The following is an 18,264-nucleotide window of genomic DNA, read 5'->3' as shown; positions in this document are numbered from 1 at the left end:
AAGGTCCCCAAAGATGGCACTGCTGTAGTAAGGGAGTTAATGCCAGGTCCCACACAAACGTCAAATCCGAAGCAGCTGCTTCAGAGCATCATTTGATACCCTGGCCCCAACAGATGGTATCCTGCCCCAGGGCTCAAAAACCCTTGCATCTACATATCCCTGGAGCCCCAGTGACATTTTCCCATGTCTGCCTAGATGGGTGCAGCAGTAAGACACCAGTTGGACCCTGTGGACCAGCACAGCCCCCTAGTACTCTAGCCCACAGTGTCCTGCACACTAGGAAAAAGGTGGTATAGCACACCAGGAAGACTACCCCTGGTACAAAGGGTGCCACAACATGTGCTCCCCAGAGACAGAAACCTGCCAGCCTGGGACTGCTATCACTTATAGCTCCCCCAGTTACAGGGCAGCCACACACTTGTACATGCGCTGAAGATAGGTTCTCCCCGCCAACTGCCACTGCCAAGGGTCAAAGCATGCTCTACCCAGGGCCTTAAATCTGCCTGCCTCAGGCAGCTACCAAAGGTAGAAATTGTCTCCCCCTAGCAGCAGAGCCACCTCACACTTGCAGGCCCCTGAAGACAGGCTTTCCCCACCCACTGCTTCTGCTGCCACTGCTACCCAGGCATACTGCTCAAGCACTGGGGACTAGCCTGCCCTGTTCACTACAGGCTACACCCATGCACCATCAGGGGGCCTGAGGACAGGCCCACCCAGCCTGGCACCATTCCTTCCACACACCCCTGCATCCGCCAAGTCCAAGCATGATGCTTGAGGCCCCAGGAATTGTCTTGCACCATCAGCCACCCCGATGCACACACATATACCACCAGGGGGCTTAATAACAGCCCCACACCACCTGCCACCTCCAGTACCCTAGCATGCCTTCCAGAGTCCTGGGGCTTGTCCTGCCACACCCACCATAGCCTGTGCCCATGTACACCATTGTAAGGACTTAAGAAGAGGTCTGCCTCACCTAGCACTAGCCCCAGTGCCCAAGCATACCACCTGGGGGTCTGGGGATCATCTTACTCCATCAGTTGCCCCAGGTACATGTGCACACTACCTGAGTCTAACAACAGACCCAGAAAACCTGCCACCAGTGCCCAATCTACCCATGCAGAGGCCTGGAGATTGCCCCATCCATCAACCACAGCTGGCATCTGTGCATTCCTTCCCAGGGCTTGAAAACGGGCTTGCCCAGCCTGCTGCTACCCTGCCAGCACCCACACACTCACACCACCCAGGAGGCTAGCCCAACCTGTCAAAGCTACCACTATCGCCAACAAATGCCACCTAGAAACCTGAGGGTTGTCCGTCCCACCACCATGACTATCATCACCCACACCACATATACTGTATAGGGGCCCAAAGACTTACCCACCCACCTGGTCTGCCACTACCGCAACCAGAACCTGAGTAAGCTGCCAGGAGGACCAAGAATTGGCCCACCTGGATCTGTCAATGCCAGCACATAAACATGCTATTTAGAGACCCAAGAACAGTCATACTCAGTATGCAATTGCCACCACTGGGGCCAAAAGACTGTCCCACCTGGTACTCCATCCCCAGAAAAATCTCACCACAGCCTCCTCTAACAATTTTGTGGCCTAAGTCAATGAGGAAATCAGCACTGACAGTGTGTACAGTTGAAGAAATTATACAAAGACTACATTACTGCATGTATCCAGAATCAAAATCCAAGTGTCCTACCCAACCAACTTTATGGATACACCTACAGGAAAAAGTCTTCCCCTATGAAAGCCAATCCAAAAAATCAGAAGAAGAAACTATTACATCTGGTACACATATATCAATAAAAGAACACAAACGTGAAAAAGCAAGGAAATATGGCACCTTCAAAAGAACACAATAATTCTCCAACAACAGATTTTAACAAAAAAGAAATTTATGAAATACCTGAAAAAGAATTCAAAATCATGATATAAAAGAAGCTAAGTGAGATAACAAAGAACACAGATAAAAAAATCAAAGAAATCAGCAAAACAATTTAGAATATAAATGAGAAATTCACAGAGAGATATCACAAAAAAGAAGTCCTGGAACTGAAAAAGTCAATGAATGAAATGAAAAATACAATCAAGAGCATTAATAGATTAGATCAAACAGAAGAGTTTCAGAACTTATAGGTCTTTTAAAAAAAAACAAAGAAGAAGAAGAAATGTAGAAAGACGTGACATATGAGACACCATAAAGTGACAAAATATTCAGATGTTGAGGGTCCCAAAAGGTGAAGAAAAGTTTAATAGTATAGAAAACCTATTTGATAAAATAATAGCTGAAAACTTCCCAAGACTAGCAAGAAATTTAGATATCCAGATAACTAAAAGATCCCAAAAGAAATACAACCCAAAAAGTTCTCATCTCCCACCACATTATAGTCAAACTGTCAAAAGTCAAAGATAGGTCGGGCGCAGTGGTTCATGCCTGTAATCCCAGCACTTTGGGAGGCCGAAGTGGGCAGATCACCTGCAGTCAGGAGTTCAAGACCAGCATGGCCAACATGGCGAAAATCCAAAATACAAAATTTAGCTGGGTGTGGCGGCATGCGCCTGTGGTCCCAGTTATTCAGGAGGCTGAGGCACGAGAATCAATTGAACCCAGGAGGCAGAGGTTGCAGTGAGCTGAGATTGCACCATTACACTCCAGCCTGAGTGATGGAGCAAGACTCTATCTCAAATAAATAAATAAACAAAAACTCAAAGATGAATAATTCTAAAAACAAGAGAGAAGTGGTCATATATAAGTGAATTCCTATTAGAGACTAACAATGAATTTTTAACAGAAATCTTACAGGCCAGGAGAGAAAGGGATTATATATTCCGGGAGACAGGAATACCCAGAAAAGCTATGCTTCAAAAATGAAACAGAAATAAAAACATTTCCAAGCCAAAAAAAAACGAAAGAAAGAAAAAGAAAGCAGGCAATTCATCACCACTAGACCTGCCCTACAAGAATTGCTTGGTGATTCTTTCACCTCAAAGTGAAGGGATGATATCTACCATCATGAAAATGCATGATAAAACTAACCAGTAGAGCAAAGATACAAATAATGAAGAAAAAGGACTCAAATGTTACCACACCAGAAAATCAAACCATTAAGATAAATAATAAGAGAGAAATAAGAGAACAAAAGAAACACAACCAGAAGACAATTGACAAAATGACAGAAATAAGTCCTCACATATCGACACTAACCTTGAATGTAAACTGATTAAAATTTCCCATTAAAAGATATTGATCCACCGAATGAATAAGAAACCATATAACAACTATATGCTACCCACAAGAAACTCAATTCATCTGTTGAGTTAACATACATATAGACTAAAAGTAAAGGGATGGAAAAAGATATCCCACACAAAAGGAAACCAAAAGTGAGAAGGCTTTAAGTCAAAAACACTTAAAAGAAACAAAGGTCATTATACAATGATAAAAGGATCAATTCAGCAGGAGGACATAACATTTCTAAATATATATATGCACCCAACACTAGAGCATCAAGATTCATAAAGCAAATATTATTAGATCTAAATAGAGAGAGACACCAATACAATAAGAGTTGGAGACTTCAATGCCACACTCTCAACATAAGACCGATCATCTAGACAAAATATTGAAGAGGAGGAAATCTTCCTAACGCATTATATGAAGCCAGCATTACTCTGATATCAAAACCAGGCAAGGACACAACAACAAAAAGAAAATTACAGGCCAATATTCCTGATGAACAGGCACAAAAATCCTCAACAATACAGTAGTAAACCAAATCCAAAAGTACTTAAAGATAATACACGATAATCAAGTGGATTATCGTAGGGATATAAGCATGGTTCAACATATGCAAATCAATCAATGTGATATAAAACATCAACAGAGTGAAGGATAAAAACTATATTATCCTACCAATTAATTCAGGAAAAGCATGCAATAAAATTCAACACCCATTCATGATAAAAACGTTCAACAAACTAAGCATAGAAGGAACATATCGGAATATAATAAAGGTCATCCATGACAAACCCACAGCTATCATACTGAATGGGAAAAACCTGAAAGCCTTTCTTCTAAGAACTAGAACAAGACAAGGATGCTCTTTCACCACTCCTATTCAACATAGTATTAGAGGTCCCAGCTAGAGCAATGAGGCAAGAGAAAGAAACAAAAGGCATCCAGACTGGAAAAGGGAAAGTCAAATTGTCCCTCTTTGCAGATTACATGATCTTATATTTAGAAACTTCAGCAAAGTCTCAGGATACAAAATTAATGTGCAAAGATCACAAGCATTCTTATACACCAGTAACAGACAAACAGAGAGCCAAATCATGAATGAACTTCCATTCACAATTGCTTCAAAGAGAATAAAATACCTAGGAATCCAACTTACAAGGGATGTAAGGGACCTCTTCAAGGAGAACTACAAACCACTGCTCAGTGAAATAAAAGAGGACACAAACAAATGGAAGAACATACCATGCTCATGGATAGGAAGAATCAATATCGTGAAAATGGCCATACTGCCCAAGGTAATTTATAGATTCAATGCCATCCCCATCAAGCTACCAATGAGTTTCTTCACAGAATTGGAAAAAACTGCTTTAAAGTTCATATGGAACCAAAAAAGAGCCCGCATCTCCAAGACAATCCTAGGTCAAAAGAACAAAGCTGGAGGCATCACGCTACCTGACTTCAAACTATACTACAAGGCTACAGTAACCAAAACAGCATGGTACTGGTACCAACACAGAGATATAGACCAATGGAACAGAACAGAGTCCTCAGAAATAATACTACACATCTACAGCCATCTGATCTTTGACAAACCTGAGAAAAACAAGAAATGGGGAAAGGATTCCCTATTTAATAAATGGTGCTGGGAAAATTGGCTAGCCATAAGTAGAAAGCTGAAACTGGATCCTTTCCTTACTCCTTACACGAATTAATTCAAGATGGATTAGAGACTTAAATGTTAGCCCTAATACCATAAAAACCCTAGAGGAAAACCTAGGTAGTACCATTCAGGACATAGGCATGGGCAAAGACTTCATGTCTAAAACACCAAAAGCAATGGCAGCAAAAGCCAAAATTGACAAATGGGATCTCATTAAACTAAAAAGCTTCTGCACAGCAAAAGAAACTACCATCAGAGTGAACAGGCAACCTACAGAATGGGAGAAAATTTTTGCAATCTACTCATCTGACAAAGGGCTAATATCCAGAACCTACAAAGAACTCCAACAAATTTACAAGAAAAAAACAAACAACCCCATCAAAAAGTGGGCAAAGGATATGAACAGACATTTCTCAAAAGAAGACATGCATACAGCCAACAGACACATGAAAAAATGCTCATCATCACTGGCCATCAGAGAAATGCAAATCAAAACCACAATGAGATACCATCTCACACCAGTTAGAATGGCGATCATCAAAAAGTCAGGAAACAACAGATGCTGCAGAGGATGTGGAGAAATAGGAACACTTTTACACTGTGGTGGGATTGTAAACTAGTCCAACCATTATGGAAAACAGTATAGCGATTCCTCAAGGATCTAGAACTAGATGTACCATATGACCCAGCCATCCCATTACTGGGGATATACCCAAAGGTTTATAAATCATGCTGCTATAAAGACACATGCACACGTATGTTCATTGCGGCACTATTCACAATAGCAAAGACTTGGAATCAACCCAAATGTCCATCAGTGACAGACTGGATTAAGAAAATGTGGCACATATACACCATGGAATACTATGCAGCCATAAAAAAGGATGAGTTTGTGTCCTTTGTAGGGACATGGATGCAGCTGGAAACCATCATTCTTAGCAAACTATCACAAGAACAGAAAACCAAACACTGCATGTTCTCACTCATAGGTGGGAACTGAACAATGAGATCACTTGGACTCGGGAAGGGGGACATCACACTCCGTGGCCTATCATGGGGAGGGGGGAGGGATTGCATTGGGAATTATACCTGATGTAAATGACGAGTTGTTGGGTGCTGACGAGTTGATGGGTGCAGCACAGCAACATGGCACAAGTATACATATGTAACAAACCTGCACGTTATGCACATGTACCCTAGAACTTAAAGTATAATCATAATAATAATAAAAAAAAAAAAAGAAAAAAAAAGAAAATCCTAGACTCGGCCGGGCGCGGTGGCTCAAGCCTGTAATCCCAGCACTTTGGGAGGCCGAGATGGGCGGATCACGAGGTCAGGAGATCAAGACCATCCTGGCTAACACGGTGAAACCCCATCTCTACTAAAAAAATACAAAAAATTAGGCGGGCGCCTGTAGTCCCAGCTACTCCGGAGGCTGAGGCAGCGTAAACCCGGGAGGCGGAGCTTGCAGTGAGCTGAGATCCGGCCAATGCACTCCAGCCCGGGCGACAGAGCGAGTCTCCGTCTCAAAAAAAAAAAAAAAAAAAATCCTAGACTCCACAAAAAAAAAAAAAAAAAAAAAAAAAAACCTCTTAGATTTGATAAGTTCAGTAAAGTTGCAGGACAGAAAGTTAACAAACATCAGTAGATTTTGTATACATCAATAATGAACTATCTGAAAAACAAATCAAGAAAGCAATACCATTATATACTTACAAAATATGAAAATAAAATACCTAGGAATAAATGTAACTAAGGAGGTGAAAGGCCTCTACAAGGGAAACTACAAATCTTTGATAAAAGAAATTGAAGAAGATACAAATGGAAAGACATCCAATGCTCCTGGATTAGAATAATGAGTATTGTTAAAATAATCATACTACCCAAAGCAATCTACAGAGTCAATGTAATCCCTATCAATCAATTTTTCACAGATATAGAAAAACAAGCCTAAAATTTGTATGGAACCAATAAAGAGCCCAAGTAGCCAAAGCAATCCTGAGCAAAAAGAACAAAGCTGGAGGTATCACACTACCCAACTTCAAAATATATTACAAGGCTATAATAACCAAACAGCATGATATTGATACAACAACAGGGACATGGACCAATGGAACAGAATGAGAACCCAGAAGTAAACCCATATATTTACAGCCAACTGATTGTTGACAAAGGTGTCACAAATATATCTTGGGAAAAGGACACCTTCAATAAATGGTGCTGGGTACACTAGAAATCCATATGTGGAAGAATTAAACTAGACCACTACTTCTCACCATATACAAAAATCAACTCAAGGCCGGGCGCGGTGGCTCAAGCCTGTAATCCCAGCACTTTGGGAGGCCGAGACGGGCGGATCACGAGGTCAGGAAATCGAGACCATCCTGGCTAACACAGTGAAACCCCGTTTCTACTAAAAAATACAAAAAAATAGCCGGGCGAGGTGGCGGGCGCCTGTAGTCCCAGCTACTCGGGAGGCTGAGGCAGGAGAATGGCGCAAACCCGGGAGGCGGAGCTTGCAGTGAGCTGAGATCCAGCCACTGCACTCCAGCCTGGGCGACGGAGCCAGACTCCGTCTCAAAAAAAAAAAAACAAAGAAAAACAAAAAAAAAAATCAACTCAAAATATTAAAGACTTAAATGTATAGCTTGAAACAATAAAACTATTAGAAGAAAATACAGAAGAAACACTCCAGGACAATGGTCTAGGCAAAGATTTTATGACTTAGACTTCAAAAGCGGAGACAAGAAGAAAAAAATAGATAAGTGGGACTATATTAAACTAAAAAGCTTCTTCACAGTAAAGGAAACAATCATCAGCGTGAAGAGACAACCTGTTGAATGAAAGAAAATATTTGCAAATTATTAATCTGACAAAGGACTAGTATCCAGCATATACAAGAAACTCAAATGAAACAGGAAAAAAACAATCCCATTAAAAAGTGGGCAAAGGATATAGACACTTCTCAAAAGAAGACATACAAATGACCAAAACGTATATTTAAAAAAATGCTGAACATCACTAGTAATTAGGGAAATGCAAATCAAAATCACAATAAGGTATCATCTTATTTCAGTTAGAATGGCTATTATCAAAAAACAAAAAAATAACAAATGTTGGTAAGGACATGGAGAAAAGAGAACTCTCATACACTGTTGGTGAGACTGTAAATTAATATTGTCATTATGGAAAAGAATGTGGAGACATCTCAAAAAACTAAAAGTAGAATGGCGGTATGATCCAGCAACCTCACTACTGGCTATTTATCCAAAAAAAATGAAAACAGTCAATCAAAACAATATATGCACCCCCATGTTTATCACAGCACTATTCACAATAGCAAAGATATGGAATCAACCTAAGCATACTTCGATAGATGAACGGATAACAAAAAATGTTAAATTTACAAAAGAGAGTATTATCTAACCATTAAAAAATAAAATCGTGTCATTTGCAGCAACATGGATGGAACAGGAAGTGAAATAAGCCAGATACAGAAAGACAAATAGCTCGTGTACTCACTTACATGTGGGAGCTAAAAAAGTTGATCTCCAGAGGGTAGAGTAGAATGATAGTTACCAGAAGCTGAGGAGGATGTAGATATGTGTGCAGGGGGGAAGGGAGGGGGTGTGAAGGGAGATCTAATGGGTACAAATATATAATAAATAGAATGAATAAGTTCTAATGTTTGATAGTAGAGTACGGTGCTATAGTTAACAAAAATGTGTTGTACATTTCAAAATAGCTAAAGATGAGGACTTAAAATGTTCTCAACACATAGAAATGATCAATGGTTGTGGTGATGGATATCCTAAATACCCTGACTTGATTATTACACATTCCATGCATGCAACAACATATCACATGTATCCCATTAATATGTACAATATTAAATAATATGTATCAATAAAAAATTTTTTTTTAAAACAGAACAAAATATGAGACAACAGTTTTCAGTCAGGGGAGACCAGGTGAGCAAGATAATGATCCCTGAGAGACAGAAAACAAATGAGGAGAACTCTGTGATTGTTCCTAGGTTATTGTCTGGAGACAATATTCAAGCCACAGAACACGGAAAGGGAACCCAATCAGAGCCCAACTGACTCCCTTTGTTGAGGAAACAGCTGGGGATCCAGGGAGATTGCAGAGGATAGAGTTTAAAAGTTAGAGTACCATAAAGGAGAGTGTTTCAGAGAGTAAGACCTCCAGAGAGCCACAGAGTGTTCTTCTCAAGTGTTCAATTAAATACTAACCGGCACATGCATGTGAAGTAACTGCCAAAGGCTGTGAAAAGAACCACCCAAGGTGAGAAAAACAGAACTATCTCAGGAGCTCACTAGGGCTGGAAAATTTTGTTTCCACCCTCTAGAGTGGAAAATTTCATAATTCAAGGGGAATCAAGAAAGTATTCAGAAGGGTATTGCCTCAGCAGTTGAGCAAAATTAGCTATAAACTGAATGCTTACTGTTCTGCTTAACAAAATTTAAAAGCAAGCCTCAATGAGATCATAGTGTTTCCAAGTACCTGAACGATTTACAGGATGATGTGCAGGAAAATAAAAATATCCAGCAGTTATAAAGATAAAAATTCACAATGTATAGAATCCAACAAAATTACGAGAAATGCAAAAAAGAGAAAATCTATAATGAGAAGCAAAATCAATTATTTAAAAACAGATCAAGAAATGACAAAAATAATGGAATTCATAAACAAGGACATTAAAAGTTATATTTCCTGTATTCAAGAAGACAGGAAATACTGAACATGCTTAATAGATACATGGAAGATAAAAAAGAAAAGCTAAATCAAAGTTCTAGAGGTGAAAATTACACTGGATAGGATTACCAGCAGATAAGACCACATGGAAGATACAATTAGGGATTTTGAAGATATAGTAATATAATCTACATAAAATAAAGCAATGAGAGAAAAAAGACTGGAAAAACAGCACTGGAAAAAACAGTAAACTGAGATTTCAAGTAGACTAATTACCAATCTGAGTCCCCCAAGGAAAAGGAAAGGAGTCAGAAACAATATTTGAAGAAATAATGGCTATAAAAATTTCAAATTTGATAAAAATAATAAGTACGCAAATCCAAGATCAACAAAACCCAAACACAAGAACTAGAAAGAAAATTAATATCTTAAAGAATAGAAATCAATGTTTAAAAAATCATGATAGAAAAATCATAAAAAAGATAAAAACTATATTATATGCACAGATATTAAGATAATGACAGCAAACTTTCAGTTGGAAACTACACCAAGTCAAAAGACATCTTTCAAAAACAGAAGCAAAATAAAGATTTGCAAATATACAAAGATTAGAGCATTAATCACCAGCAGATCTATGATATAAGAAATGTTAAGTCTTTCAAACAGAAAATGACACCAGATGGAAATCTAGATCTACACAAAATAATGCAGACCACTAAAAATAATAACTGTGCTTAAATATAAGAAACATATTTTCTTATTTAGCTTTCTTTAAAACAAAACAACAATGCATTATGGGGTTTATAACATACATATAAATAAATGTGTGAATATAACACGAAGGCCAAAGGAGAGAAGAAATAAAAAGTATACTACTTTAAGATTCTTATACTATACTTCATGCTATAACTTGAAGATAATCTGTGATACATTAACATATATCCTATAAAGTCTAAAGCAATCAATAATAAAACAGAATTATAGCTAATAAACAAAAAAAGAGATCAAAAGAAGTCATAAAAATATTTAAATCAAATAAAAGTAGAAAAAGAACCAAAGTGACAGATAAAATACAAATAGCAAGAGGACAGACTTAAACCCAAACATATACATTATCATATTAAATGTAAACCATATTCTTAGCCACAGTGCCAGTCTCAATAAATTTGTAATGATCAAATCATACAAAGTATGTTCCTTGTCCACAAAGGAATTAATTCAAAAAGATACTGGGAAAGTCTTAGTTTCTGGGAACCAAACACCAAATCTCTAAATAACTTACAGATTGAAAAAGAAATCCAAAGAAAGATTAGAATGTATTTTGATCTAGGCTGGGCATGGTGTCTCAAGCCTATAATCCCAGCACTTTGGGAGGCTGAGGCAGGTGGATCACTTGAGGTCAGGAGTTCGAGACCAATCTCTACTAAATCCCAACTCTACTAAAAATATTTTTTTAAATTAGCCAGGTGTGGTGGCAGATGCCTGTAATCCCAGCTACTTAAGAGGTTGAGGCAGGAGAATCACCTGAACCTAGGGGGCAGAGGTTGCAGCGAGCCAACATCACACTACTGTACTCCAGTCTCAGCAACAGAGCGAGACATCGTCTCAAAAAAAAAAAAAAAAAAAAAAAAAAAAAAAAAAAAAACTATTTTGATCTGAATAAAAATGAAAACATAGTATTTCAAAATTTGTAAGATACAGCAGAAACAGCAGTTAGTAGAAAATGTATAGCCCTAAAATATGTATATTAGTAAAGAAGAATGGTTTCAAATCAATGACCTTACCTCTTAACTTAAAAAAACTAGAAAATGCAGAGAAAATTAAATGCAAAATAAGCAGACAAAAGGAAATAAATAGAAAAGCAAAATTCAATTCAATTTTTAAAAATAGAAAAATAAAAGAATTGTGAAACTAAAAGATAATTCTGTGAGAACATAAAAATGTTCTGTGAGAACATAATTTTCTGACTATTCTGATATTGCTGTAATCAGAATAGTCAGAAAAAAATAGAGAATAACTAGGGAAAAATAATCTCATTAATGAGAGAGAAGACAGTGCTACAGATGGCAAAGATTTCAAACAAATAATAAGAGAATGTTATGAACAACCTTATGTCAATAAATTCTACAAGGTAGACAAAATAAATACATTCTTTGTATAACACAAACTACCAAAGCTCACTCAATAACAAATAATCTGATTGACGAGCCCTGAGTTTAGTAAAAACTTAAAACTGTAATAAAAATCCTTCCTACAAAAAAGAACACCAGTACTCACATGGTTTCACTGATTAACTTTACAATTTAAGTTAGAAATTACAATCATGTATCACTTTACAACAAGGATACATTTTGATAAATGTGTCGTTAGGCAATTTTGTCATTGTGGCAACATCATAGAATGTACTTACACAAACCTAGATGGGATAGCCCATTACACACCGAGGCTATACAGTATGGCCTAATGTTCCTAGGCTACAAACTATAATTGCCTACAGCACAATATTGTAGGCAAGTGTAACACGATATTTGTGTATCTAAACATAGAAAAGGTATAGTAAAAAAATACAGCATAAAAAATTTTTTAAAGGCACATCTGCAAAGGACACTTACCATGAATGGAGCTTGCAGGATGAAAGTTGTTTTGGGTAAGTCAGTGAGTGAGTGGTAAGTGAATGTGAAGGCCTAGAACATTACTATACACTACTGTAGACTTTATAAACACTCTACACTTACGCTTCACTAAATTTATTTTTTAAAATTTCTTTCATCAATAATAAATTAATCTTATCTTACTGTAGCTTTATGTTTTAAATTTTTTTGACTCTTGTAACAACTTAGCTTAAAACAAACACATTGTACAGCTGTAAAAAATTTTTTCTTTTACAGCCTTATTCTATAAGCTTTTTTCTATTTAAAAAATGTTTTCCTTACTTTTAACCTTTTTTGTTAAAAACTAGGACATAAACATACATTAGCCTAGGTCCATACAGGGTCAGGATCATCAATATCACTGTCTTTCACTTCCCCATCTTGTCCCACTGGAAGGTCTTCAGGGGCACTGATTCGCAGGGAACTGTCATTTCTTATGATAACAATGCCTTCTTCTGGAATATCTCCTGAAGGACCTGCCTGAGCCTGTTTTACAATTAACTTTTTTTTTTTTAATAAGTAGAAAGAGCACACTCTAAAATAACAATAGTACAATAAATACATAAACCATTAACAAGTCATTTATTACCATTATCAATTATTATATATTATACATAATTGTATATGCTCTGCTTTTATATGACTGGCAGGTTTGTTAATACCAGCATCACCACAAACACATGAGTAATGAGTTGTGCTACTACATTACAACAGCTACGATGTCACTAAATGGTAGGAATTTTTCAGCTCCATTATAATCTTATGGGACCATACATGCTGTTCATTGTTGACTGGAACATTGTTATGCAGCACATAACTGTGTATGCTTTCTATACAAATTCTTCCAGAAAAGTAAACACGATGGAATACTTCCCAGCTCATTCTATGACACTGGCATTATGCTGATCAAAAACAGACTAAGATATTATAAGAAAAGAAACCTACAAAATAATATTCCTCATGAAGACTGATGAATTTCCTAACAAAATGTGACCAAATCAAAACCAAGAATACATAACAAGAGTAACATATTGCGAAAGGTGAGATTTATCCCAGGAATATAAGGTTAGTTTAACTTAGAAAAAGAAAAAAAAAAAAAAAAAAAGCCTGATGTGGCGCAGGACCTTCCGGGATGACAGAGTGAGCAATTTGGCAAATACTCTCCCACAAAATGCAATGTTAAAACCAGACAAAATGTGCAAAAACAACCATTTCAGAATGTGTGAAGTAACCAAAGGCACACAAAGTACTGAGAAGCAGTACTTCAAGAAAACTACTGAGCCTTAGTAGAAATAGTAAGTGTCCATAGAGTTTTAGCCTGGAGCTGTCCCTTCCCTCCACCAGCTACACTAAACATGAAAAAAAGAGAGAGGGTGCATATCTAGAATTAAAGAAGTGATATAATCACCAACCTTACAGAAACTAAAAGGATTTCAAGGGTATACTATAAATAACTTCATGCTAACAAATCATGCAACTCAGATGAAATGGACAAATTCCTAGAAAAACACAAATTACCACAACTGACACAAGAACAAACTAGAAAATCTGAACAGACCATAACAAGTAAAGAAAATGAACTAGTAATTAAATGTTCTCACTAAAAAAAGTCCACGTGCAGATGGCTTCACTGGTGAATTCTAAGAAAAACTTAGAAAATAAATAATACCAATCCTCTACAAATTCTTACATAAAACAGGAGGAAACACTTTCAACTTATTCTATGAGGCCAGTATTACCCTGATACCAAAGTCAAACAATCACAAAGAAATAAAAAATTCAGACAAATATTCTTCATAAATATAGACACAAAAACCATTAATAAAATATTAGCAAACCAAATACAACAACATATGGAGAACATTATACACCAAGCAGTTTTTACCCCATCAATACAAGGTGGTTTGACACCTAAAAATAAATTATTATATATTAAGAGGTTAAAGGAAAAAAAACAACATCATAATTTCAAGAGACATGGAAGGAGCGCTTGACAAAATTCATGATAAAAACTCAATGCTCTAGAAACAGAAGAGAATTTTCACAACCTGATAAAGGACGCTTACAAAAACACCTAGAGCTAACATCATACTTACTGGTGAAAGACTGAATGCTTTTTCCCTAAAACTGAGAATAAGAAGCACATCTCCTCTTGCCACTGCTATTCAGCATTGTACTAGAGGTTCTAGTTAGAGAAGTTAAGCAAGAAAGGGAAGTCAAAATTGCTCCCTGGCCTTTTGGCTAAGATCACGTTCAAAACGAAAAAAAAAAAAAAGGAAGAAGAAGGCATCCAGATTGAAAAGAGAGAGGTAAAAATATCTTTACTTAGGGACAATATATTCCACCATGATTTTAAAAAAAACCCTACTCAACTATTACTAGAACTAATAATGAATTTGTCAAGGTCAAAAGATATGAGAGTCATATACAAAAATCAATTGTATTTATATACACTACCAATGAATAATCCAAAATGAAATTGGGAAAGTAATTCCACTTACAATAGCATAAAAAGAATAAAATACTAGGAAGAAAGAAACAAGACTTATATCCTGAAAACCATAATACATTATTGAAGAAATTAAAAAAGATGAAAGAGGAAAAACATTTTATGCTTGTGGACTGGCAAACTCACTATGCTATAGATAGATAGCAATTCTATCAAAATTAATCTATAAATTCAACATAATCTCTTAAAATCCAAATAGATTTGGTTTCTGGTTTTTGGTTTTGTTGCAGAAACTGACCAGCAGATCCTAAAATTTATATGGAAATGCAAAGGATTAAGAAGAGCCAAAACATTTTTGAAAAAAAAATGTTGGACTAATACACTTCTTTGATTTCAAAACTAGCAATAAAGCTACAGTAACCAAGACAGTTTGTTACTAACATAATCAACAGAACAGAATTGAGATTCCAGAAAAAAAAAAATCCTTGTATTTACAGTCAATTGATTTCTGACAAAGGTGCCAAAGCAATTAAGCAAGGAAAGAATATTCTTTTCCACAAATGTAAATAATGGATTCAGACCCTTACCACACCCAACACATAAAAACTAACTCAAAATGAAACACAGACCTACATATAAGATCTAAAAGTATAAAACAGAAGAAAATCTTCATGACCTTGGGTTAGGCAAAGATTTGTTGGTTTTGACACCATAAGCACAATTAATAAATGAAAAAATTAGTAAGTCGGACTTCATCAAATTAAGCCTTTTGCACTTCAAAAAGGTACCAGTAATAAAATGAAAAGGGTAAACATTTCACCAAAGAGTCACAAATGGCTAACACGCACATGAAAAGATGCCAAAATCATTAGCCATTAGGGAAATGCAAACTAAAAACATGAGATACTACTACACACTGACTAGAATGGGTTAAATTTTAAAAGACTGACTGTACCAAGTGTTGGCAAGGATGTGTTGCAATGTTCACACATTGTTGATGGGAACATAAAATGATACAAATACCACTGGAAAATAGTTCGGTAGTTTTTGTAAAACTTAAACATGCAGCTAACACATGATCCAGTCATTCCACTTGCACCCAGGAGAAATGAAGACTTATACATGAACTGTCACAGCAGGTATATTTGGAATAGCCAAAAACTGGGGAGAAACACCAAATGCCCATGAACGGGTAAATGAATACGTTGTGCTATGTCCATACAATGAAATACTACTCTGCAATAAAAAGGAATGAACTATAGATATGGGCAACAACCAACATAGATGAATTTCAAAATAATTACGCTGAGACAGCAACACAAAGCAGATCAGTGGTTGCTTCGGGATAGGTGTAAAGGACGTGAAGCAATAGAGAGAAGGGATTACCAAGGTACCCAAATAAACTACCAGGCATAATAAATGTGTTCATGTGTCATTATCTTTGACATTGTCAAAATTTATTAAAGTGCATATATTCATTATCATAGTTAAATAAGTTTAGTTTATGTCAATTGTACATTCATAAAACTGTTTTTAAAAAATGTATCTCAGAACAAAAAAGAACTATTATGTGGCATTACAACTCTCCAGGCAAGAAAGAATGATGTCATAGACTGGGATGGAACCCACAGAAACAGAAATGTAAGTAGATAATTTTAAAGTTTATTAAAATACAGAATTGACAACACCTTTTTGGTGAAATGGATATTGAGAGTTGAAGGAAAGGAAGGAATCAAGGACAACTTTTATTTTGGCTTTGGCAACTGAGTGAATAGTGGTGCCATTTACTAAAATAAGGAAACTAGGATAGTATGACAGATTCAAGGTTTCTCATCACATCACCAGGAGTGGGTCAAACTGGTTTTACAAGCTTAATAGATTTTAAAACAACAAACTAGGGTTCACAGAATTCCCTATGACCCACAGTTTCACTTTCTGCAGTTTCTGCTTTCTGTGGTCTACAACCCACAGTCAATTATAGTCCAAAAATAGGTAAGTACAGTTTATATAGTAAGATACTTTGAGACCAAGAGACCACACTCTTATAACTTTTAACAGTATATCATTATAATTGTTCTATTATTAGTTATTGTTGTTAATCTATTACTGTCCCTAACATAAATTAAACTTTACCGTAGGTATGTATGCATACAAAAAAACATAGCATATATAGGATTTGGCACTGTCTGCAATTTCGGGATTGCACTGGGCGTTTTGGAACGTATCTCCTGTGGATAAGGTGGCACTACTGTACTGTATCTACAGACATCTAGACAATAAAAGTGGGATTCTATTCAACTACCACAAATGTGAAAAAGAAATCACGATTTTTGCAGAAAAAGAAAACAGTAATTCATGGAGATTACAAAATGTGCAAAATACCTTTGTCCAAAATAATTTTAAAACTAAATAAATGACTCTGGGAGGCTAAGTGGGCAGATCACTTGAGGCCAGAAGATTGAGACCAGCCTGGACAACATGGTGAAACCCCATCTCTACTAAAAATTCAAAAATTAGCCAACTGGCTGTGGTGACACACACCTGTAATCCCAGCTACTATGGTGCTAAGGCACAAGAATCACTTGAACTTAGGAGGCGTAGGTTGCAGTGAGCTGAGATAATTGTGCCACTGCACTCCAGCCTGGGTGAAAGAGTGAGACTTCTCAAAAAATAGAAAATAAACTTAAACAAATTAAAGGTAGATGTTCATGTTATAAAATACTTACACTATTTTAATTTAATAATACATTTTACTTTGTGATTTTTTTTCTAGAAGTATTACTTAGGACTGTTTATATTTTTAACTAAAAATATTTGTGTCCATTAAAATCAAATTGCTAAGTGAAAGTACAGAATGCTACAGCTTCTTTATTTCCTTCAGCATCTTTGCTTACCTGTTTAATCTTTCAAATAATGTCCCAAATTGTGTAGTTTTATGTGATGGACTGAGAACATCTTGACTTTTATTTAACTTGGAAAGCAAGGAATCAGAACAGTTAACATTACTGAGCTGAAAAAAAAAATTGAAGAAACTGCCAAAATAGTAAATGTACATATATAAAATTTAAATTATTTACCATAAAATGTCATGTAAATGAACTGCATTTATATTTTAAAATTGTAAAAATAGTCCAAAAGAAAGTAATTTTACTACTTATTGAAAACAAAATAAATACTTTCCTAACAAAAAAAGTCAATACCAGTATTTGAGTCATTGTTAAAATAACAGAGTTGATACTACGGTAAGCTAACCATTTTCTCCAAATTGAAAAATAAAAATAAAAGAAAAAAAAACACCCAGAACACGAGGATCTTGAATAACTGTAAGTTAAATTTCTCTGACAGAAAATAATAATGTGTCCCAAGACAAGAGCTATAATTATCTCAGTTCTTCCATTTATTGAGTAACTTTAGATTGCTACTTTAATTTTTCTGAATATCAACATTATTCAGTTCAAAAGGGGGATAGTGTGTGAAGACTATTGTGAAAAGAATATAATCAATTTGTTAATGTGGAAAGTACTCTATAAATGTAA

General features: G+C 36.2%; 1 protein-coding gene across 2 annotated transcripts in view; it reads right to left on the bottom strand.

Moving 5' to 3' along the window:
- The window catches only part of REDIC1 (regulator of DNA class I crossover intermediates 1), a 101,447-nt gene that overhangs the window by 51,296 nt on the left and 31,887 nt on the right, over positions 1 to 18,264 (bottom strand). The window contains exon 8 of one of the 2 annotated variants that reach the window (XM_077953861.1): positions 17,623 to 17,699. In XM_077953861.1, the coding sequence (XP_077809987.1) occupies positions 17,623 to 17,699 (77 nt within the window). Of the gene's footprint in view, positions 1 to 17,622; positions 17,739 to 18,264 lie in introns of both variants that reach the window. The other variant, XM_015151447.3, reaches the window with a different exon arrangement.

Source organism: Macaca mulatta, chromosome 11 (assembly GCF_049350105.2).
Source record: "Macaca mulatta isolate MMU2019108-1 chromosome 11, T2T-MMU8v2.0, whole genome shotgun sequence".
NCBI classification, from domain to species: Eukaryota; Metazoa; Chordata; class Mammalia; order Primates; family Cercopithecidae; genus Macaca; species Macaca mulatta.
This window is presented reverse-complemented; position numbering and strand designations above follow the sequence as displayed.